This window comes from Rhinoderma darwinii, chromosome 4 (genome assembly GCF_050947455.1).
Source record: "Rhinoderma darwinii isolate aRhiDar2 chromosome 4, aRhiDar2.hap1, whole genome shotgun sequence".
In the NCBI taxonomy this organism is placed as follows: domain Eukaryota; kingdom Metazoa; phylum Chordata; class Amphibia; order Anura; family Rhinodermatidae; genus Rhinoderma; species Rhinoderma darwinii.
In genome coordinates this window covers 163,851,478-163,875,010 of record NC_134690.1, presented here as the reverse complement: position 1 = coordinate 163,875,010, position 23,533 = coordinate 163,851,478, and the positions used below count along the sequence as shown (strand labels likewise).

The 23,533-nt window shown below is 41.0% G+C and overlaps 1 protein-coding gene across 1 annotated transcript; it reads left to right on the top strand.

Annotated features, from left to right (window-relative positions):
• Positions 1-1,915: 1,915 nt before the first annotated feature.
• On the top strand, positions 1,916-22,895 carry LOC142759532 (receptor-transporting protein 3-like). The gene is made up of 3 exons (XM_075861801.1): positions 1,916-1,978; positions 18,850-19,035; positions 21,595-22,895. The coding sequence occupies exons 2-3, from the start codon at positions 18,854-18,856 to the stop codon at positions 21,944-21,946; spliced, it is 534 nt and encodes a 177-aa protein (XP_075717916.1). The 5' UTR covers positions 1,916-1,978; positions 18,850-18,853; the 3' UTR covers positions 21,947-22,895.
• Positions 22,896-23,533: the final 638 nt, after the last annotated feature.

Genomic DNA, 23,533 nt, shown 5'->3' with positions numbered 1-23,533 from the left:
ACTCGGCTCGTTCACCTCTCTTGTTGCTCACGGTGTTGCCGTAGGCAACTGACCCATTTCCCTTAGCTTTGTGTACCCTTCTCTGTTTGTCTCGTGCACTTACTGAGCGTAGGGACCGCCGCCCAGTTGTACCCCGTCGCCTAGGGCGGGTCGTTGCAAGTAGGCAGGGACAGAGTGGCGGGTAGATTAGGGCTCACTTGTCCGTTTCCCTACCATTATCATTACAGAAGAATTTAAAACTCATGTAAAACACTCCATATAAACACTTTTCCATCTACAGGCATTTTTTCACATGTATATTAAAACGCAGAAAAAAAGCACGTGTGAAGAAGGCCTAAATGATAACAAGTCCCGCCAGAAGAAATTTCCACATTTCAAATGCCTACTTGATGGTGAGTAATTTCTGGTCATCATAGAATCATTTTTCTGTGCAAGTCTAAGGCTGAGCTCATATGTCGCGTATTTCTTGTGGATCTCTGGAACAGTGGGAACCAAGTAAGTGTAAATTTGGGGTTTGGTGCCCTCCAGGCAATAGCGCCATATTCAGCTTTGGGGGAGGGTCATTTTAAGACTCCACTAGTAAAAGAAGACGGAGCGGCACTGCGCTTTTTTATTCCTTTATTGCTCAACAGTAAAATCAAGTGGGTATACACAGTGAATGAACAACCTAAACAAAACCTCACACCAAAGAAATGGCGTATACAGGGGTCCCTCAATATAGCAAACAACCTAAAAGCGAACCAGAAGGGGCATGACCCTCAAAAAATAGTATATCAATAATATACAAGAGTACAAAAAATCTTTATTGAATATAGTACATAATCACATAATACAGGATAAAAAAGGAACCATACACGGAAGAGTTAAACAGCAGGGTCAGATGGAACAGACCATGAGCACACAGAGTCAACCATCCAAAAATGGCCAAAGCACACGCTAAAATAAATCCACAGGGGAAAAGATAAACGTGGGCAAAGGCTAGACTAGAAAAGCCCTAGTAATGGATGAAGGCAAAAATAGCCTAGGGACTGAACCTAACTCTAGCTAATGTACAAATATAAATATAAGAAAAAGAGGCCAGCACATACCCTGGGACATTGTGGAAAGCGGTGCAGAAGTACCAAAGTGAACGGATGAGTGAACGCCTCGACGCGCGTTTCGCCCTGTAGACCGGCTTCGTCAGGAGGCTACATGCATTAAAATTCCAGAGGTTTATATGGTAGTGGGACAAGGTTTAAGCTCACCTGGGACGGATGCAAATCGGCGCTTGACCCGCCCGCCGGGTGACGCACACAGTACGCGACGCGCCACATGTCAGATGACTGGGCACCGCCTGATGACAAAATCACCATGACAGAGCCAGACGCTAAGTGGCACTCGCGGCTGTGGGTCCCAGGGCGCATGCGCGTGCAAGCGTCTGTGCATGCATCGCAGGAAAGGCAACCAAAATTACTTGAACAAGAAGAGAGATATGAAATCACAGAAGCGGGGACTACTAATTTATGCAAAAGTACTAAGGATGACCGGACAGATACTCTAAAGATAAAATTATATGCATATGTACACAGCAGCTCATATATTACATATATCAATATACCAAAATAACAAATAAATATAAACTGAAAAAATGACCAAGAAATAAATATAAAAAATATATATATATATATATATATATATATAAATAAAGAAAGAAAAAATAATAAAATTATAAAATATAAATATACACAGTGAGACTGTTCATGAATTGTAAATGTTGCTCAGTCCTAAGGTATGTTGTAGATGTCCTGCAGACAGCATAGTTAACATAGCTATGTTATTTATATTCTAGTTCTGATTATTGGCTTTGAAATAGGTGCAGGAATTCCACTCTGCAGTAACATAGTTTCAGTTTCTATTCTCTTCTAGAGCTACAAGATATAAAAGCCAGGCAACATAGCCCAGAACTAGGAGTATTTCTGAGTCAGCTTCACTTACTCGGGTATGTATAACATAACTTTATACTGTTTTTCTTTTATTTCTGTTTCTTTCAGTACTGTATACTAAATGTTTAATTCTTTTTGTAGTCTAATAAATACTATTGTAACCATTTAAGTACTGTTTATTAAAGCCCATGTATAATATGTGGACATTGTTTACTAACTGAAAGATGCACTGTGCATATGTACATAAAAATGCATTCAACTAATTTCAGTGTTTTTCTACTGCTGCTAATAAGAACTATGACAAAATATTATTTTTCATAAAAGTGTAAATTATTTCATTATTCCTAATTAGAGACAATATTCTAGAAGGGGAAAGAGGTCAGGGGTGGTTTTCATGTACTGTTTGCATTTTTGCACTTGTAATATGAGTATTATTATTATAATTCATTTATATAGCTCCATCATGTTCTGTAGCGCTTTACATTGAGAACAATATTGAGGTAACATATTGTAACAAATACAAAAGAGTATGTAGTACAGAAAATTTACAGTATTCACAAGATAAATAACTAGGAGTCATATCCATAAAAGCTTACTCTATAGGGAATAAAATCAAGAATTGAGGGAAAGGGAGTGGGGTGGGTAATAATGAATTGTGATTTTGTTTAGTATTTTGTATTATGTATGTGATATTTTTCAAGTAAAAAGAATTGAGGGAAAGCTGTAAGCAGCTCTAGACATGTTAGGCTTCCTTCACATCTGTGTCAGGGCTGCGTTCCGACGTTCCGTCTGAGCTTTCCGTCGGAACGGAGCACTGACTGACACAAACTGAAACCGTAGGTTTCCGCTTCCATCACCATTAATTTCAATGGTGACGGATTCGGTGCCTATGGTTTCAGTTTGTCTCCGTTGTGCAAGGGTTGACAAACTGAAACCATTGGCACCAGATCCGTCACCATTGAAGATAATGGTGATGGAAACGGAAATCTACGGTTTCAGTTTGTGTCAGTCAAAGCTCAGATGGAACGTCGGAACGGAGTCCTGACGCTGATGTGAACATAGCCTTAGGTGGAGATGTTGGAATACCAGTGGGGGACTTTTATAGCCAAATGAGGCTATGTTCACATCTGCATTGGAGGCTCTGCAACACTATTTTTCCTGTCCAAACAAAGGGTGAAATCCGACAAACTCCATTGTAAGCAAATGGAGTCCATCTGTAACCTGTAACCGTCATGCGAAGTATCTATATACACAAACAGAAAAAATGGGACATAGATATCATCAAAACCACAAAAAAGGCCATACTTACTAGGTAGGTGGGTGGGTGAAAACCCGTTCCCATCAGGACGCAGACGGGTCAAAGAATGCTGCAAAAGGAGTGTGCATTAAATAGTGATAGCCCCTCCCACTAGTCTTGAGGGGAGTGGCGAACTAAGTGCTCAAAGGTGTGCGATAAATGAGTGTCAGTGTAGTGCTAGGGTGTGAATGGATGGTAAAAAATAAATATGTATGTATGAAAGTGTCAGAACTGTGTAATAATGTAATAAAAATAAATAAATAAATGTGATGAATAGGGTTCAGTGCTGTGAATAGTACATGGGGTGTCAGTACTATGTGTAATACGTGGAGGGATAATGTGCTGGTCGTAAGGCATGGCGTATCTTGCCGAATAACAGCCTATTTGTAACGCCGCTAGTGTTAGCTAAAGCGGGCTGCTCTGCATTCCAAACCAAACGCCAGTACATCATACCCTCCCAGCATATAAGACCCGGCTGCGTCCTGAAAAAAAGTGTAGTATACGTAGTAAGAAATATCCATGAAACATGGGGTATTAGTTGTTATTTTGGCCAAAATACGCAAAGCTCGCAACCCAACGTCAAGGGTCCCCAGTGCCTTGCGAGTCCCTAACCAGAACTTTTCGTTCCTAATTTAAAAACACAAACAGAAAAAATGGGACATAGATATCATCAAAACCACAAAAAAGGCCATACTTACTAGGTAAGTGGGTGGGTGAAAACCCGTTCCCATCAGGACGCAGACGGGTCAAAGAATGCTGCAAAAGGAGTGTGCATTAAATAGTGATAGCCCCTCCCACTAGTCTTGAGGGGAGTGGCGAACTAAGTGCTCAAAGGTGTGCGATAAATGAGTGTCAGTGTAGTGCTAGGGTGTGAATGGATGGTAAAAAATAAATATGTATGTATGAAAGTGTCAGAACTGTGTAATAATGTAATAAAAATAAATAAATAAATAAATAAATGTGATGAATAGGGGTCAGTGCTGTGAATAGTACATGGGGTGTCAGTACTATGTGTAATACGTGGAGGGATAATGTGCTGGTCGTAAGGCATGGCGTATCTTGCCGAATAACAGCCTATTTGTAACGCCGCTAGTGTTAGCTAAAGCGGGCTGCTCTGCATTCCAAACCAAACGCCAGCACATCATACCCTCCCAGCATATAAGACCCGGCTGCGTCCTGAAAAAAAGTGTAGTATACGTAGTAAGAAATATCCATGAAACATGGGGTATTAGTTGTTATTTTGGCCAAAATACGCAAAGCTCGCAACTATAAATAACAACTAATACCCCATGTTTCATGGATATTTCTTACTACGTATACTACACTTTTTTTCAGGACGCAGCCGGGTCTTATATGCTGGGAGGGTATGATGTGCTGGCGTTTGGTTTGGAATGCAGAGCAGCCCGCTTTAGCTAACACTAGCGGCGTTACAAATAGGCTGTTATTCGGCAAGATACGCCATGCCTTACGACCAGCACATTATCCCTCCACGTATTACACATAGTACTGACACCCCATGTACTATTCACAGCACTGACCCCTATTCATCACATTTATTTATTTATTTATTTATTTTTATTACATTATTACACAGTTCTGACACTTTCATACATACATATTTATTTTTTACCATCCATTCACACCCTAGCACTACACTGACACTCATTTATCGCACACCTTTGAGCACTTAGTTCGCCACTCCCCTCAAGACTAGTGGGAGGGGCTATCACTATTTAATGCACACTCCTTTTGCAGCATTCTTTGACCCGTCTGCGTCCTGATGGGAACGGGTTTTCACCCACCCACCCACCTACCTAGTAAGTATGGCCTTTTTTGTGGTTTTGATGATATCTATGTCCCATTTTTTCTGTTTGTGTTTTTAAATTAGGAACAAAAAGTTCTGGTTAGGGACTCGCAAGGCACTGGGGACCCTTGACGTTGGGTTGCGAGCTTTGCGTATTTTGGCCAAAATAACAACTAATACCCCATGTTTCATGGATATTTCTTACTACGTATACTACACTTTTTTTCAGGACGCAGCCGGGTCTTATATGCTGGGAGGGTATGATGTGCTGGCGTTTGGTTTGGAATGCAGAGCAGCCCGCTTTAGCTAACACTAGCGGCGTTACAAATAGGCTGTTATTCGGCAAGATACGCCATGCCTTACGACCAGCACATTATCCCTCCACGTATTACACATAGTACTGACACCCCATGTACTATTCACAGCACTGACCCCTATTCATCACATTTATTTATTTATTTATTTATTTTTATTACATTATTACACAGTTCTGACACTTTCATACATACATATTTATTTTTTACCATCCATTCACACCCTAGCACTACACTGACACTCATTTATCGCACACCTTTGAGCACTTAGTTCGCGTCTCCCCTCAAGACTAGTGGGAGGGGCTATCACTATTTAATGCACACTCCTTTTGCAGCATTCTTTGACCCGTCTGCGTCCTGATGGGAACGGGTTTTCACCCACCCACCTACCTAGTAAGTATGGCCTTTTTTGTGGTTTTGAAGTATCTATATGTAGCTATATGTTATAAAAGAAAACAACCACACAAGTGAGAACAGAGTTTAATATTCTTGTCAGAGAGGTTAGGAATGAGATTAGAGCGAATTAGGGTCAAGAGGGAAAATTATGAGATAAGAGTTATAAACAAGCAAAGGAACCTGTATTTGAACCTCTGTATGAGAAGGGGAGTGACATTTGTTATCGGAGATCAGAGGAGGGGTTAGAGAGGTCAGAGCAAACTGCAATGATTGTGGTTTGATCAGTTCATTTTTTGTTTTTAAGGACAGGTCTTCAGAGAAGATCCTGGGGCAGAAGGTGGAGGCTGCAGTAGGGATTTAAATGTATTGAATAGTTGTTTGAGATAACAGGATTGAGAGAATATAAGAGAGGAGGGGTAGGACTGCTTGGCTGAAGACAAGGCATTTCTGAGATCAAGTAGGGACTTCTTGTACAGTATATGAGAATGTCACATCTCGTCTTGGTATTATTCCCCTGCAGTTTAGCAATTCTGCAAACACGCTTCAGCAGTTATGTCTCAAGAGTTGGGCCAGATTTGTCTGAGAGCACCACGAGTGGAGATATTTTTGAGGGGAGGCTACATAAACCAGCACTTATCCAGTACTTTTACAGTTTGGAAAAAAAACTTTATGTACCCTAAAAAGTTAAGAAAAGTACAGTGAAATCTCTTAGAGATGACCACCCAAAATCGCACAGAAATTGTCTTTTATGGGTGTGGTCCTCTCAAGTAAAAATTATACAGATTCTTGGTTAAACTGTTCAACCTCTTAGGGCACGGCCAGACGTGGCGGAATTGCTGTGGAATTCCGCTGCGGACAGTCCGCAGTGGAATTCTCCAGCGGCTGTTTTTTACAGTTGTTTTAATAAATTTTTAGGCAAGTTAGTTCAGCCGTTGCGGAAAACTCCGCTGCGGACCATAGACTGCAGTGCAAAGTTTTCCCTCCGCAGCATGTACTGACTGTTGCGGAGAAGAAGCGGAATTTCACTGCGGATTTGAGCCTTTGCAATGCAAAAACTGAAATCTGTGGCTAGTCCGCTGTCTTTTCTGCAGCGTCTGAATTACCTGTCAAATATGCAAATGTTGGTGCAGATTCGTTGCGTAATTGCCCAAAATCTGCACCAACATTTGCAGCGGAAAAACCCCGACACGTCTGGCTGTGCCCTTAAAGAGGCTCTGTCACCACATTATAAGTGCTCTATCTCCTACATAATGTGATCAGCACTGTAATGTAGATAACAACAGTGTTTTTTATTTTGAAAAACTATCATTTTTGAGCAAGTTATGACCAATTTTAGATTTATGCTAATTAGTTTAATAATGCCCAACTGAGCGTTTTTTAACTTTTGACCAATTGGGCATTGTACGGAGGTGTTTATGACACTGATCAATCAACGTCATACGCTTCTCTCCATTTATGTCCATTTGTACTCAGCACAGCGTGATCTTGCTGTGCTGTCACATACACCCATATTAACTTTACTGAAGTGTCTCGAGAGTGAATAGACATTGCTTCCAGCCAGGATGCGATGTCTATTCACAATCCCGACACTTAGGTAACGTTTTTGTGGGACTTAATCACACAGCACAGCTGTGTTGTCATTCACAGCGTGATCTCGTGAGATCACGCAGTGCTGTGAGTACGTCCCACACAAACTTTACCAAAGTGTCGGGAGTGTGAATAGACATTGCGTCCTGGCTGGAGGTGATGTCTATTCACTCTCATGACACTTCAGTAAAGTTAATTATGTGACAGCACAGCGAGGTCACGCTGTGCTGAGTACAAATGGACATGAATGGAGAGAAGTGTATGATGCTAATTGGTCAGCGTCATACACACCTCTGTACAATGCCCACTTGGTCAAAAGTTAAAAAACGCCCAGTTGGGCATTAATAAACTAATTGGCATAAATCTAAAATTTCTCATAACGTGCTAAAAAGTGATCGTTTATCAAAATATAAAACACTGGTGTTATCTACATTACAGCGCCTATCAGATTATGTAGGAGATAGGGCACTTATAAAGATAGGGCACCTCTTTAAAGATGCAGCCAGTTGTGGCCTTAAATGAGTTGTCTGAGAGTATAAGATAAGAAACTAGCTGCAGAAAATGTAATAAAGAAACAAAGCAAACATTACTAACATTACTAACCAAATATTACTAACCTAATAAATCCCCTGCCGCTCCAGTGTTGATGCTAATATTACTGAATAATACAGCCACACCATAACCACATAGTGGCTGAATAATACCACCATATTGTTACTAAATAATACCGCCACATCATAACCACATAGTGACGGAAAAATACCCCCATACTGTTACTAAATAAAACCGCCACACCATAACCACATAGTGACTGAATAATAGCCCCATACTATTACTGAATAATACAGCCACACCATGACCACATAGTGACTGAATAATATCCCCACACTGTTACTGAATAATACTGCCACACCACAACCACATAGTGACTGAATAATACCACCATACTTTTACTGAACAATACCGCCATACTGTTACTGAATAATACCCCCATACAGTTACTGAATAATACCACCACACCATAACCACAATAGTGACTGAATAATACCCCCATAATATTACTGAATAATCCAGCCACACCATAACCACATAGTGACTGAATAATACCCCCGTACTGTTACTGAATAATACCGCCACACCGTAACCACATAGTGACTGAATAATACCCCCATAATATTACTGAATAATGCAGCCACACCATGACCACATAGTGACTGAATAATACCCTTATATTCTTACTGAATAACACTGCCACATCATAACCACATAGTGACGGAATAATACTTCCGTACTGTTACTGAGCAAAAATCACCATACAAAGACCAATATTACCACTATATAGTGACTATTTAGTGGTAGATGCCAGTTATACACAGTTCTGCTGATGATATAAGTGATTACAGCACATTTATATCCAATGACTCACAGGTGATGTCTTCTCTGATTAGAGTCAGTCACTTTCCTTTTTTTTTTCCATCCGGCCCAGACCACTGTGACGACTTATTCCAGCCACGACTCGTCTCTGCAGAATTTGACACACAGACATGTTGGTTTCTCACTTTTCCAGCACCTTCCACACCTATACCCCATCCTCTAAACAAACTCGTAATCCACAGTGACCCAGATGGTAATAATGATCCCTCAGTGCTCAACACAATAAAAGTGCTTCATCAGTAACCGTGCCCCTTTGTGTCCCCACATTAATAATGCCCCCTTTGTGCCCCTGTATATAACGCCACAGCATCCCCTGTAGATAGCGCCACACACAGCCCCCTATAGATAGCAACACACAGCCCTCTGTAGATAGCGCTACACACAGCCCCGCTTGTATATAGTTCCACACAACCCCTTGTATATAGTGCCACACAGCCCCACTTATATATAGTGCCACACAGCCCTCCTCTCCCTTGTATATAGTGCCACACAGTCCCCTCTTGTATATAGTGTGACAAAGCCCCTCTCTCTCTTGTATATAATGGCACCCAGCCCCCCTGTCTATAGTGCCACCCAGCACCCTCTCTCTTGCATATAGTGCCACACAGCCCCCCTTGTATATAGTGCCAAACGCCCCCTGGTATATAGTGCTACACAGCCCTCCCTTGTATATATACACAGCACCTCTTGTATATAGTGCCACACAGCCCTCCCCTTGTATATAGTGCCACACAGCCCCCCTTTTATGTATTGCCACACAGCCCCCTTGTATATAGTGGCACAAAGCCCCCCTTTGTATAAAGTGTCACACAGCCGCCTTCCCTTATATATAGTGCCACACAGCCCCCCTCTTCCTTGTATATAGTGCCACACAACCCACCTCCCTTGCATATAGTGCCACACAGCCCCCTCTCCCTTGTATATAGTGCCACACAGCCCCCTCTCCCTTGTATATAGTGCCACACAGCCCCCCTTGTATATAATGCCACACAGTCCCCCCTTGTATATAGTGCCAAACAGCCCCACTCCCTTTTATATAGTGCCACACAGCCTCCCTTGTATATAGTGCCATACAGCCCCTCTTGTATATAGTGCCACACAGCCCCTTGTATATAGTGCCACACAGCCCCTCCCTTGTATATAGTGCCACACAGCCCCCTCCCTCTTGTATATAGTGCCACACAGCCCCCTCCCTTGTATATAGTGCCACGCAGCCCCCTCTCCCTTGTATATAGTGCCACACAACCCCCATTGTATATAGTGCCACGCAGCCCCCCTGGTATATAGTACCACACATCCCCGCTTGTATATAGTGCCACACAAGACCCCCTTGTACATAGTGCCACACAGCCCCCCTCCTTTGTATATAGTGCCACACAACCCCCTCCTTTGCATATAGTGCAGCACAGCCCTCTCCCTTGTATATAGTGCCACACAGCCCCCTCTCCCTTGTAGATAGTGCCACACAGCCCCCCTTGTATATAGTGCCACACAGTCTCCCCTTGTATATAGTGGCAAACAGCCCCCCTCCCTTTTATATAGTGCCACACAGCCTCGCTTGTATATAGTGCCACACAGCCCCTCTTGTATATAGTGCCACACAGCCCCCCTTGTATATAGTGCCACACAGCCCCTCCCTTGTATATAGTGCCACACAGCCCCCTCTCTCTTGTATATAGTGCCACACAGCCCCATCCATTGTATATAGTGCCACGCAGCCCCCTCTCCCTTGTATATAGTGTCACACAACCCCCATTGTATATAGTGCCACGCAGCCCCCCTGGTATATAGTACCACACAATCCCCCCCTTGTATATAGTGCCACACAGCCCCGCTTGTATATAGTGCCACACAACCCCCCCTTGTACATAGTGCAACACAGCCCCCCTTGTATATAGTGCTACACAGCTCCCCCATATCCTTGTATATAGTGTAACACAATCCAAGAAAAACAAAAAAACATTGTACTTACCTAGCCCCATTCCCCCCGACGGATGTAGCGCTTCACAACCTCCAGGCGCGACCCTTGCGCAGACCAGCATAATGCAGTGTCGTTATCACACTGGCCTGCGCAGGAATTCTTCCCAGCTCCTTATAGGCTGCAGGCCTAACATGGCCTGCAGCCTATAATATTCAATTGTATTTGTGTCTGGAGGATGCAGATACAAGTGAATGTGGCTGCCGCTAGCACCAGGGCCCGCTCCGGTGCTAGCGATGCCACCGGGCATGAGGGGGCCCGTTTCACCCGGTCCATAAATGTTACGTGCTGGGCTGTGCAGGCTCCTTCATGCTGTAGGCCCCACAACAGCTACTATGGCTACTATAGTGGACAGAGGGCCCTAAGAGGATGGGGCCCCTGGGCAATGGCCCAGCTTGCCCCCCTAACGCAGAACCTGACAGGGTGTTAGCTCAATGTTACAGCTGACACCTGTTGCTGATGGCGTGGGCTTAGCTCCTGAGCTCGTGCCATCACTGCGCCATACATGTACAAAAGGGGTTAATTCAGTCAGCAAACATGTACAGTACACAAATAAACACACAAAATGATGACACAACCCAAAATCGTGACATTAATAAAACAGATTACAAATAGCATACAGTACTGTATTCTATGAATCTGTGAAGCATTGTCCTGCCGTGTACCTAGTTATGTAACTTATGTGTAACATGCAAACTCAATAACCATACAGTAAACTTCCTTAACAGGTAGTGGCAAGGGGTGCTGCAGCTTATCGCATGGGCTCAGCTCTGTTCACATGCAGCATGAAATCAGCTGCTCACAAAGCTTGACAACTCCACTTCCAACCTCGAGTAAGTGGTGACTTGCTCCCCTGTTATGCATTCAATCAGGGAAAGCTTCAGCGTTGAAAAGAATGAAGCACGAGAAGAGATTCAAAGCTAGGTAGCTCCCTTCCCTCACTAGCTTCCTCTTGTCGTCTGCTAGGACTTGCTGCCCCACTTTGCATTTTATTTCATAGGGCACAGCAGTGCGGAGAAGGGTCAATTAAGGAATGAATGCAGTCATAGCAAAGGGTGTCCCAGTAAAAAACATGTATAAAAAGGGTCTTCTTTGGTCAGAAGTGAGCTGGTCTTTCTAAAGGGGGCCACTGTTCATAGACTATAATATTCTTGCAAATCTGTCACAGAGAAATCTGGTCTTTTTTGGGGGGAATTCTTGTTAATAGGTGGATATTCTGGTGAGGTTTTACTGTATAAGTGAATACTAAACCAATAGTTGAAAGTGGAAATTTACTTTAGAGCAGTTGTTTAGGATTGAGACTTTACCCCTTCCCCACACTAAATAACCCTGGAACCTACAGAAAAATAAAGTGTTGTAATATACTCACTGTTGGTATTTTGTATCCCTTGTTGTCAGTCTTTCTCCAACCATTGTGATCATTAGTCCTCAGTAATGTTGCGTCCTTAGTGATGTATATTTGCGTGACTGTATGATTTCCGGATGTAGTTATGAACACAATGTCACTGAGACTTAAACATCACAGGGTACAGAGGAAGACTGGCACAAAGACAAAGCGATTTGGTTACTTTTATTTTTTTTTAAAACAAAAAACACACAGCTTTCCACAGCGGACATTTATTTCTTTTTTTAATTCTGATAGTAGTTTTTGGAAAATATATCTGAAACCCATAAAACACCTTTAACCCCTTGAGTACCCAGCTCATTTTGGCCTTGAGGACCAGACCCATTTTTTCAAATCTGACATGTGTCACTTTATGTGGTAATAACTCCGGAATGCTTTTACCTATCCAATTGATTCTGAGATTGTTTTCTCGTGACATATTGTACTTTAGGTTAGTGAAAAAAATTTGTCGATAAATTTATTGCTTATTTGTGAAAAACACCAAAATTTAGAGAAAATATGAAGAAATTATGATTTTTCACATTTTAAATCTATCTGCTTGTAAAACAGATAGTAATACCACACAAAATAGTTACTATTTCACATTTCCCATATGTCTACTTTATGTTTGCATCGTTTTTTTAACATCCTTTTATTTTTCTACGACGTTACAAGGCTTAGAACTTTAGCAGCAATTTCTCAAATTTTCAATAAAATTTCAAAAGGCTATTTTTACAGGGGCCAGTTCAGTTCTGAAGTGGTTTTGAGTGCCCTATATATTAGAAACCCCCATAAAACACCCCATTTTGAAAACTGCACCCCTCAAAGTATTCAAAACAGCATTCAGAAAGTGTTTCAACCCTTTAGGCGTCTTACAGGAATTGAAGTAAAGTAGAGCTGAAATTTGAAAATTTCATTTTTTTTTACAAAATTCATTTGTAATACATTTTTTTCTGTACCACAGAAGGTTTTACCTGAGAAACGCAACTCAATATTTATTGCCCAGATTCTGCAGTTTTTAGAAATATCCCACATGTGGCCCTAGTGTGATAATGGACTGAAACACAGGCCTCAGAAGCAAAGGAGCACCTAGTGGATTTTGGGGCCTGCTTTTTTTAGAATATATTTTAGGCACTATGTCAGGTTTGAAAAGGTCTTGTGGTGTCAAAACAGTGGAAACACCCAAAAGTGACCCTATTTTTTAAACTACACCCCTCAGGGAATTTATCTAGGGGTATAGTTAGCATTTTGACCCCACAGGTATTTTGCTATGTTTATTGGAGTTAGTCTGTGAAAATGAAAATCTACTTTTTTTCTGGAAAAACGTAGAAATTTCGAATTTTTGCAAGGAATAAAGGACAAAAAGCACCCTAACATTTGTAAAGCAATGTCTCCCGATTACGGCAATACCCAATATGTGGTAATAAACTGTTGTTTGGACCCACAGCAGGGCTCAGAAGGGAAGGAACGCCATTTGGATTTTGGAGTGCTGATTTTACTGGAATGGTTTTCGGTGCCGTGTTATGTTTGCAATGCCCTGGAGGGACCTAAACAGTGGAAACCCCCCAAAAATGACCCCATTTTGGAAACTATACCCCTCAAGGAATTTTTCTAGTGGTATAGTTAGCATTTTGACCCCACAGGTTTTTCGCTGCATTTATTGCAATTAGTCTGTGAAGATGAAAATATACTTTTTTTTCTGAAAAACGTAGAAATTTCGAATTTTTGCAAGGAATAAAGGACAAAAAGCACCCCAACATTTGTAAAGCAATTTCTCCCGATTACGGCAATACCCCATATGTGGTCATAAACTGTTGTTTGGACCCACAGCAGGGCTCAGAAGGGAAGGAACGCCATTTGGATTTTGGAGTGCTGATTTTACTGGAATGGTTTTCGGTGCCGTGTTATGTTTGCAATGCCCTGGAGGGACCTAAACAGTGGAAACCCCCCAAAAGTGACCCCATTTTGGAAACTATACTCCTCAAGGAATTTTTCTAGCGGTATAGTTAGCATTTTGACCCCACAGGTTTTTCGCTGCATTTATTGGAATTAGTCTGTGAAGATGAAAATATACTTTTTTTTCTGAAAAACGTAGAAATTTCGAATTTTTGCAAGGAATAAAGGACAAAAAGCACCCCAACATTTGTAAAGCAATTTCTCCCGATTACGGCAATACCCCATATGTGGTAATAAACTGTTGTTTGGACCCACAGCAGGGCTCAGAAGGGAAGGAACGCCATTTGGATTTTGGAGTGCTGATTTTACTGGAATGGTTTTCGGTGCCGTGTTATGTTTGCAATGCCCTGGAGGGACCTAAACAGTGGAAACCCCCCAAAAGTGACCCCATTTTGGAAACTATACCCCTCAAGGAATTTTTCTAGCGGTATAGTTAGCATTTTGACCCCACAGGTTTTTCGCTGCATTTATTGAAATTAGTCTGTGAAGATGAAAATATACTTTTTTTCTGAAAAAACATAGAATTTTCACATTTTTACAAGGAAAAAGGGAGAAAAAGCACCCCAACATTTGTAAAGCAATTTCTCCTGATTACGGAAATACCCCATATGTGGTCATAAACTTCTGCTCAGAAGGGAAGGAGCACCATTTGGATTTTGGAGCGCAGATTTGGTTGAAATGGTTTTCAGGCGCCATGTTGCATTTGAAGAGCCCCTGAGGTATTAGTACAGTGGAAACCCCCAAGAAGTGACCCCATTTTGGAAACTACACCCATTGAGGATTTTGTTTTAGGGGTGTAGTGAGCATTTGGACTCCACAGATGTTTCATAGAAGTCATAAACATTGGGCAGTGAAAGTGAAAATTTGCATTTTTTCCAATAAAAAGTTGATTAAGCCCCAAACTTTTCATTTATACAAGGGGCAATAGGAGAAAGAGCACTGCTCAATTTGTTACCCATTTTCTCTTGATTACAGCAATACCCCATATGTGGCTGTAAACTGCTATATGTGCACATGGCAAGGGTCAGAAAGGAGGGAGCACCATTTGGTTTTTGATCACAGATTCTGCTGGAATATTTTTCAGGCATCATATTGTGTTTTCAGAGCCCATGAGGTACCAATATAGAGGAAACTCACAAGATGTGACCCAATTAAGAAAACGACACCGCTCAAGGTATTCATCTAGTGGTATAGTGAGAAATTTTACTTTTCAGATTAGGAATTAAAACAAAATTGGTAGAATTTTAATTTTTATTTATTTTACAAACGCGTGGGTTTGATGAAACATTTTGGGGATGTATCAAGCACCAATGAGAAAAAAAAGAACTCACAATTCATTCATTTTTTTTTCCTGTGTTCATTGATACCCTATATAGGACCTTTTTGTATTGAGGCACACGGTGAGGCCCGGAAGTGAAGGTGTACCATGAGCCTCTTCAAGGCCTAGTTTTTGCTTGGGTGATTTTGGGCCACCATGGTGGTATTCATCTAGGGGTATAATGATTTTTTGTTTTGTTTTATATATCCAATTGGTGCACAAGTGGACAATTTTTAAATGAAGGTGACATAAAATTTAAGATGAAGTTTATATGGACATCCTGAAAATGGCATGAAAAAAATTAGTAGTCCACTGAAGAATGGTAAATTCTGAAACATTCTTTCATGCAAAGCCCTGGTTTGGAGGGGCAAGTGCTGCATTGATATATTGTATCCTTTCGGATACCCCTCTTCGCGCACACGCGACATCGTTTTTGTGGATGGCTCTTTTTTTCGGTTGGGGGGACTTCACTGGGGAAGTGCTGGCCAGGGACAATTCTATTTGCCTCACTTCCTGAAGCCCTGCTACTCGCTCCTTCCTCTTGGTCTTTAAAAATTAATTTTTTAATTACTTTTTCAAGGTACTCGAGGTACCTAGAACGATTGCCAGCACTTCGGTACAAAATAAAAGAATTGAGGAGGGCCATTTCAATTAAATATACGGACAGTTTTTTGTACCATACTTTCGTCTTTCGCATGGCACAGTATGGCTTCATTAGTTGATCTCCCAAATCCACCCCTCCCATATGCTTGTTGTAGGCCTGTATGCATACAGGCTTTGAAACAGTGGTGCTTGTTCCACGCACTGAAACTGGGCTTGTGGTGTTGCCATGCATGGTGGAGAGCATGAGGACCTCTTTTTTGTCCCTGAATTTTACCAGGAGCACATTTTCATCATATCGTGCCCTGGTTTCGCCAACTGACAGTTTCTCAGCAAGAAAAGGCTTTGGGAGGTATTTTAGATTCCTGCAAGCAGTGCCACAGGCCATTGTTTTCCTTTCAACAAGGCACTTAAAAAGCGGAACGCTGGTATAAAAGTTGTCGAGGTATAGGTGGTACCCCTTATCCATCAGAGGATGCAGCAGGTCCCACACTATTTTACCGTTTGTGCCAAGAACTGGGGGGCACTCTGGGGGACTAATCTGTTTGTCTTTCCCCTCGTACACACGAAAGGAGTGTGTGTATCCAGACTGGCTCTCGGACAGTTTATATATTTTTATGCCATATCTGGCTCTTTTGTCTGGCAAGTATTGTCAGAAATGAAGCCGTCCTTTGAAATGGACTAACGATTCATCAATGGCTATGTTTTTTTCAGGAACATAAACTTCTGCAAAAACCAAATTAAAATATGTGATGATGGGCCTAATTTTGAACAGCCTATCAAAATTTGGATGATCCGGGGGGGGGGGGGGGCACTGCTCATTGTCAGCAAAGTGCAAAAACTTTAAAAGGGCCTCAAAACGTTTTCGCGGCATCACAGCACGGAATACAGGTGTATCGTACAAAATATCTGTGGACCAATACGATTTGATGGTGGGCTTTTTTACAAGGCCCATGTGGAGCAAGAGCCCCCAGAAGGTTGCAATTTCATTTGCATTGGTTGGGTGCCAAGCTTGGGTTCTGGCATAATGGGATGTCGGATTTTTGCCTAAGAATTGTTGTGCATATAAATTTGTTTGCACAACCATTAGGTCAACTAAAGTATCCGAAAAAAAACATTTAAAAAAATCTATTTCCTGAAAGTCAGTTGGATTTATTTTTATGCCAGGGGCAGAGGTAAACGCAGGAATTTCAGGTGTGTAAGAGGTAGGCGGTAGCCATATGGGGCCACTGGTGCTGGGGTCACTGGTGCTGGGGTCACTTGTGCTGGGCTCATTCGGATCACTAGCCCTGCTTCGTTTCTGAGGGGGTTCCTCATCACTGGAGGAGGATAACACAAACTCAGATCCACCCTCACTGGCGCTATCTGTATCTGAACATAAAATGGCATATGCCTCCTCCACGCTAAATAGACGAGACATTACGGGTGTGTAATAACACTGCACTAACCCTGACGTGCAAAACTAAATTCCTGAACAGTATTGGCAAGGAAACTGTGACGTGCAAAAGTAGCACACAAAATTACTACTAAATTACTAAAACTTTTTTTGTATTTTTTTTTTTGTTTTTTTTTTGTTTTTTTATATTTTTTTTATGAAGAACTAAAGGATAGGGCAGTAAAGAGGGCTGATGGGCACTAAAGGGGGCTAATATACTGATGGGCACTAAAGAAAAGTATTATATAGGTTTGATTGTTACTAGGGAGGACTGATGGGCACTATAATGAGCAGCAAAGGGGGCTGGTGGGCACTAAAGATTGCTGGTGGGCACTAAAATGGCTGATGGGTACTAAAGATGGCTGGTGGGCACTGGAGAGGGCTGCTGGGCACTAAAGGGGGCTAATATACTGATGGGCACTAAAGAAGAGTATTATATAGGTTTGATTGTTACTAGGGAGGACTGATGGGCACTATAATGAGCAGCAAAAGGGGCTGGTGGGCACTAAAGATTGGTGGGCACTAAAATGGCTGGTGGGTACTAAAGATGGCTGGTGGGCACTGGAGAGGGCTGCTGGGCCCTAATGGGCACTAAAGAATATTATTAGTTATATTCTGAGGGATGATGGGCACTATAAAGGGCAGATGGGAACTATAAAGGGCAGATGGGCACTATAAAGGGCAGATGGGCACTAAAAACGCTGTTTTTCCACTGTTTTCAACTGTAGTTCTGTCACTCTCCGATCTCCTCACAGTTCTCACAGAAATGAGATCAGAGACGCTGACAGGAGCTTTCTCCGGTTTCCTACGTCATAGATAGCTGTCATTGGTCAGTCTCTAAAGACTGACCAATCACAGCAATCGCCGACATCGGGGCATGCAGATCTGTCCCCAGCACGGCAACAGAGGCGGTCAGCTATCACTGACAGCTGCCGCCATGTCGCTATCACTTTGTGATTTCACAGAGTGACAGTTTGATCCTTCGACGTAATAGTACGGCGAAGGTACGCTGGCATATGCGGCCAGCGACGTACTATTACGGCGAAGGTACGCAAGGGGTTAACTAATGTGAGTTCATAGCAATTTTTGTTGACCTTTTCATTTTCCTTTCATTTGTTTTGTTAAATGTACGCACGTTAATATATGTCAGTCAGGTTTACGAATTTCTGTAATAAAGTTTGGCTTGCATGTTCATTTTCATATAAATGTTTTTTTTTTTCAAGCCATGAGCAAATAACTATAATTAAAATACTCCGTGAAAATGATTTATTTATGTTTATAATTCAAATGTGTCTGAATGACAAAGCTATTTATTAAGTGCTGGAGCTAGTATGAGTACAGCATGGAAGAAAAAAGACGGACACACCTGTTGGGACTTCATTTTATTCAGTTGTTTTGTTATTATCATTTTTTTTTTTCTATAGAGCAATGGCTAGAATATCCTCTAGAAATATCTGGATTGATACATTTTATAGCCTGCAAAAAGAACACTTAGAAGAAAGACATAGAAAAAGGTGGGTTCTGCAGTTCAATTACAGACTGGTGGATAAATTAACTGATGATCAGAAAATGAAAGGGTGGAAGATCTCTCAAACCGCAAGGCACGCCAGGTAAAAATGCTGTTACCTAAACCTCTCAGAAATGTAATAGCACTCACACCCTCTAGTGGAATTGACATTGCACATCAATTTTGCTTCCAGTATAGAAAACACAAAAAAAATATACACTTTTTGTCATCTATAGGCTATAATAAATCTAGAAACAGATACGTCATTAAGATACATGAAGGTTTTAATCTGGTATTTGTTAAACGGTTACCATTATAGCCTATGGGCGACGGATGCCACTGTTAGGCATGCGTCACCCATAGACTATAATGACATCCGTTTAACGGATATGCCATGGAAAACTGATTAAAAGCTCATACAGTGGCATCTTTCACCCATAGACTACCATGTTAGAAAAAGACTCTGGACTCTGTGGAATGGAGTAGCGTAGTCCACTACGCTATTCTAAACCTTTTCTTTTTGCAGTATACTGATGTATACTGGTCAGACGGAGGCCAAAAGAACACTCTTTTGGTCTCTGTTTGACAATGGAGCCCTATGGACAAATTTAGGGCATACCATAGGTCGGTAGCATTCCTGACCCACACGCTACACGTAAAAAAATTTGATGTGAACAGGGCCTAACTGATGTCAGTTACCATGTCTGATGTGTGCATGTGATTGTTGCATTTTAGCCAGAGAAAAGACCAGCTCAACATAAATGCTAAGCACAGGCTGAATCTTTATTCAGTTTTGTTTATTTTAAAAACACACTGAAAATCGCCATACTCCCCTGATACCCCGCTTCCGATTCCCATCTCTCCACTAGTGGATCCTTTAATTTTCTGTTCAGAGCGATAAGTTGTCCTGTCAACAGTAACCCCTTATAAGGGTTTCCCAATTTTACCTATGTATTTATTAGCTGCAGATGTAGGGACTGGGGCGACAATGTATGTTCATGGGTTAAGCATTGGTTAACAGACAATAAAAAAGGATAATTGTAAATGGTACACACACAAAATGGGCTAAAGTCAGCAGTGGTGTACCTCAAGGATCTGTGTTAGGCCAAAATATTTTTATTAATTACCTTTAGATGATGATAGAAAGTAAAGTGTCAGTTTCCGATGACACAAAACAGCAGGAGACTCAAAACTGAACTTGATGGTAACATATGTCAGCATAGGCAAAAAGGTGGCAGATGAATTGTAGCAGAGAAGTGGTGAGATCCAGCGCAAAAAATGGAAGGTTATTCAAAGATGTGTTAAAATGGAATCTGGTTCCAATTTTATTTGATAAATATACATAAAACAGGGAGTCTTAATCAGCCATGACTAAGGACGAGGCTATCGTCTGAAACGCGTAGGCTACGCATTCATTTTTCTTCCATCTACATCCACCTTACCCACTTCTCTGCTACAATTTTACCAACGTGTGCCGACACGAGGATCCGTGCGCAACAGGCATTTGAAATTCTTCTGCCCTAAGGTGAGCTGGAGGTCCCCTCCCATTTACTTTCTATCTTGAACGTGGTAGATGAATCTTAATGCGGATAAATGTAAAGTATTGAAAGTAAGCCACAGCAATAGTATTACTGAATATGTATTAAATGTAACAAAACTGGGGATAACAATACAAGAGAGGGACTTGAATATTCTGGTTACAGAAAAGTTGAAGGGAACCTGTCAGGTTGAAAATGTAATCCAATCTCAAGCCACAATGTTATAAAGCATAAGTAGGTGAACAGATTAATATATTTTGTAGCAAAAGATTTAGTATAATTTGTAATTTATTGATCTGCTCATTCTGGGCTTTGGAGTTAAATGGGTGGTCCTACTCAGTGATTGACAGCCATTCCTATTAGTGTAGATACAGGGCTAGCTGTGTATCGATGATAAGACCACCCACTGGACTCCAAAGCCCAGAATGAGCAGAAGTTTAGATCAATAAATTCAAGTTATACTAAAGCTTTTGCTACAACAATATATCTCAAACTGCTTAGCTGTCCCTGGTCTATAACATGCTGCATGCAGATCATGTAATACCTGACAGGTTCCCTTTAAGCAGTAGTACTCAACATCAAGCAGCAGATACAAAAGCAAGTAAGACTGTCACATCATTCAAACTTTTCTTCACCAAGGATTTAGCTGTAGCATCATTAGTTACCTCAAGAGGCAGAGTAGCTAGGCAGATCCCTAGAGAACAGTTCTAGTAATATATCAAATCATTCATAGCTGTTCATGTAGTTTCCTAATAGTGTTGGTGGAATTTGCTGAATCAACATAAAATACGTCAACCATTCATCTAAAAATGTGTTCAAATTGGATTAAACAGCAGCTTTAAAATATAAGAAGGATGTTCCAGGGTAAAAGAAATTTCTAAATTTTGATTAGTCCTGATGTATGATGGGAATTAAATTTCAGATGATAAAAAATCAATAGACCATAGCAGCAACTGACCGGTTCTAAAGTCAGCTCCTAATGGAATTGTCCTCTGCTGGACCTTTTTGGCCCATTACTATGCAAGAGCCTGTTCTACCCTAAAGATAGTAACTGTGTATAGTATAGTAAAGCTTCACTACAATGAGCACTGTTATTATTATAATATATTTATGTTTTTTTATAGTTTCACCTGCTTGAAATGCTCTAATTTTTGGAACTCTAGTCGAGTCACCCTTATCTTTCACTATTGTCTCGGAAAAACCAAGACAGGCACTGTCCTCCTTCGGCCCTTTAGCCAGATGTGTCGGCAATGTAACAATGACTGCTTCATCAATCCTACATTTAAGGTGGAAAATGTCACAGCAATTCTGGAAAATCTCATTTTAAAAATCAGAAAAAACTGTTATCGTGAGGAGATTGACAGAGATATCCAAGATGTAAAGCACCGTATATATATAAGAACCAAACCTCACGAGAGGCATCTGTGTGAAGCTTGTATGGATGGTGTATGTAATAAAGACAATGATGTTTTTTAAAGAGGACCTCCAATGGAATTACAACTTTCCATGTCTGCATTCCCCACCTGACTGAGTATCACTCTCTACACTTCTTTTATGTATATAGTACTTTTTTATTATTTTTTTAACTGCTGCATTGTCTGTGCCTTAAAAAAGCCTCCATCTTGAGTCTTAGATTTCCCCAGCTTTCTCTTCCTCTCTGCTTTGCTATGAATCCCATGATGCTTCAGCACAGCATCACATGACCAGCTAAAAACCTTACCATTTCTGCATGCTGGGAGACACTGTGATTATCATTGTCGCTATATTCTCCTAAATAAGCTGAGAAACATTAAGTATACAGACAGGGAGCCTGCACTATATTCTTGTACATTATACCTGTGTGACAGGAACTTGTCGTAACTATCAGTCGTAGCTGATGATAGAAGTTTCTTCCCCCCCCCCCTGTGCAAACCTAGTGTGGTACAGGAACTGCTGACGCCTGTGATGAGTGACACATAGATCTCCATAGACTCAAGTAGAGAAAGCGTGTCACCGTGCCTGATTCACACTGCTGCTGAGCAATTATCCCAGTCTGATACATAGCGATAGACACAGGGGCAGGACGCTAACTTAGGGATCCAGCATGACAGGTCAGTTGTATGCTCTCATATATTGGATTTATTTTGCACTAAACACTTTATTCTGTGGGTCTGTGATGTAGAGCTGAAATATCGATAATCAATACTATGATTAAGATATACTGTAGGCTTGTTATAGATACTGTAGGCTTTACTTATTTGCTCTGTCACAATACGTTATCTTCAGGGTACTCCACCTACTAAATGTACTTGCATTATGAACTTTTGTACCATGCCTTTGCTGTCATGCATATTATATTATAATATTTACAAATGATGTGATTTCCCTATGTTGGTACTCCTTTTTCATCTGTGTAGATTCATTGAATGGTATTTTTTGATCTAATAAAACTCTAAATTTTATTTACAAAAAGACTTATAGACTCAAGTCTCTTCTATCGGTAGTGTATATTTAAAGAGTACAATCATGTTACTTTACGTTATATACGTTGTGTATGTATTCCATTGTGGATAGGTTGGATTACATATATTATAAACTAGAGAAAAAAGAGTCCATACATATCAAAGTATGAAAAAATTAAACATCTTTATTGATAACATTAAATACAAAAAATAACAAAAACAGAGAATCTAAAATAAATCCTTGTCTGGATCACCAATATATACATTGATTACAGTATATATATGCATTACGCATGTAGTATGTAAGATTAATTTAGCTCAATGTAACTCCAACACGGGGTGCATCTATATTAGTAGTTTAAAGTACAAATGGTACAAAAAACAGAGTATACAGAGCTCAAGAGTCAAAACCTCTAATTGCTTAAAAGTGACTAGTGCCTTTGAAAAACGGCATAAAGCCAGAATAGGTCTAACAGACCCCTTGAGAAAGCTACAGGCGAAACGCACGTCGGGGCACTCTTCCACACCTTGGGTCACACTAATCTCCTATACATGGGTAAGTGCATCTGTTAGACCCATTCTGGCTTTATGCCGTTTTTCAAAGGCACTAGTCACTTTTAAG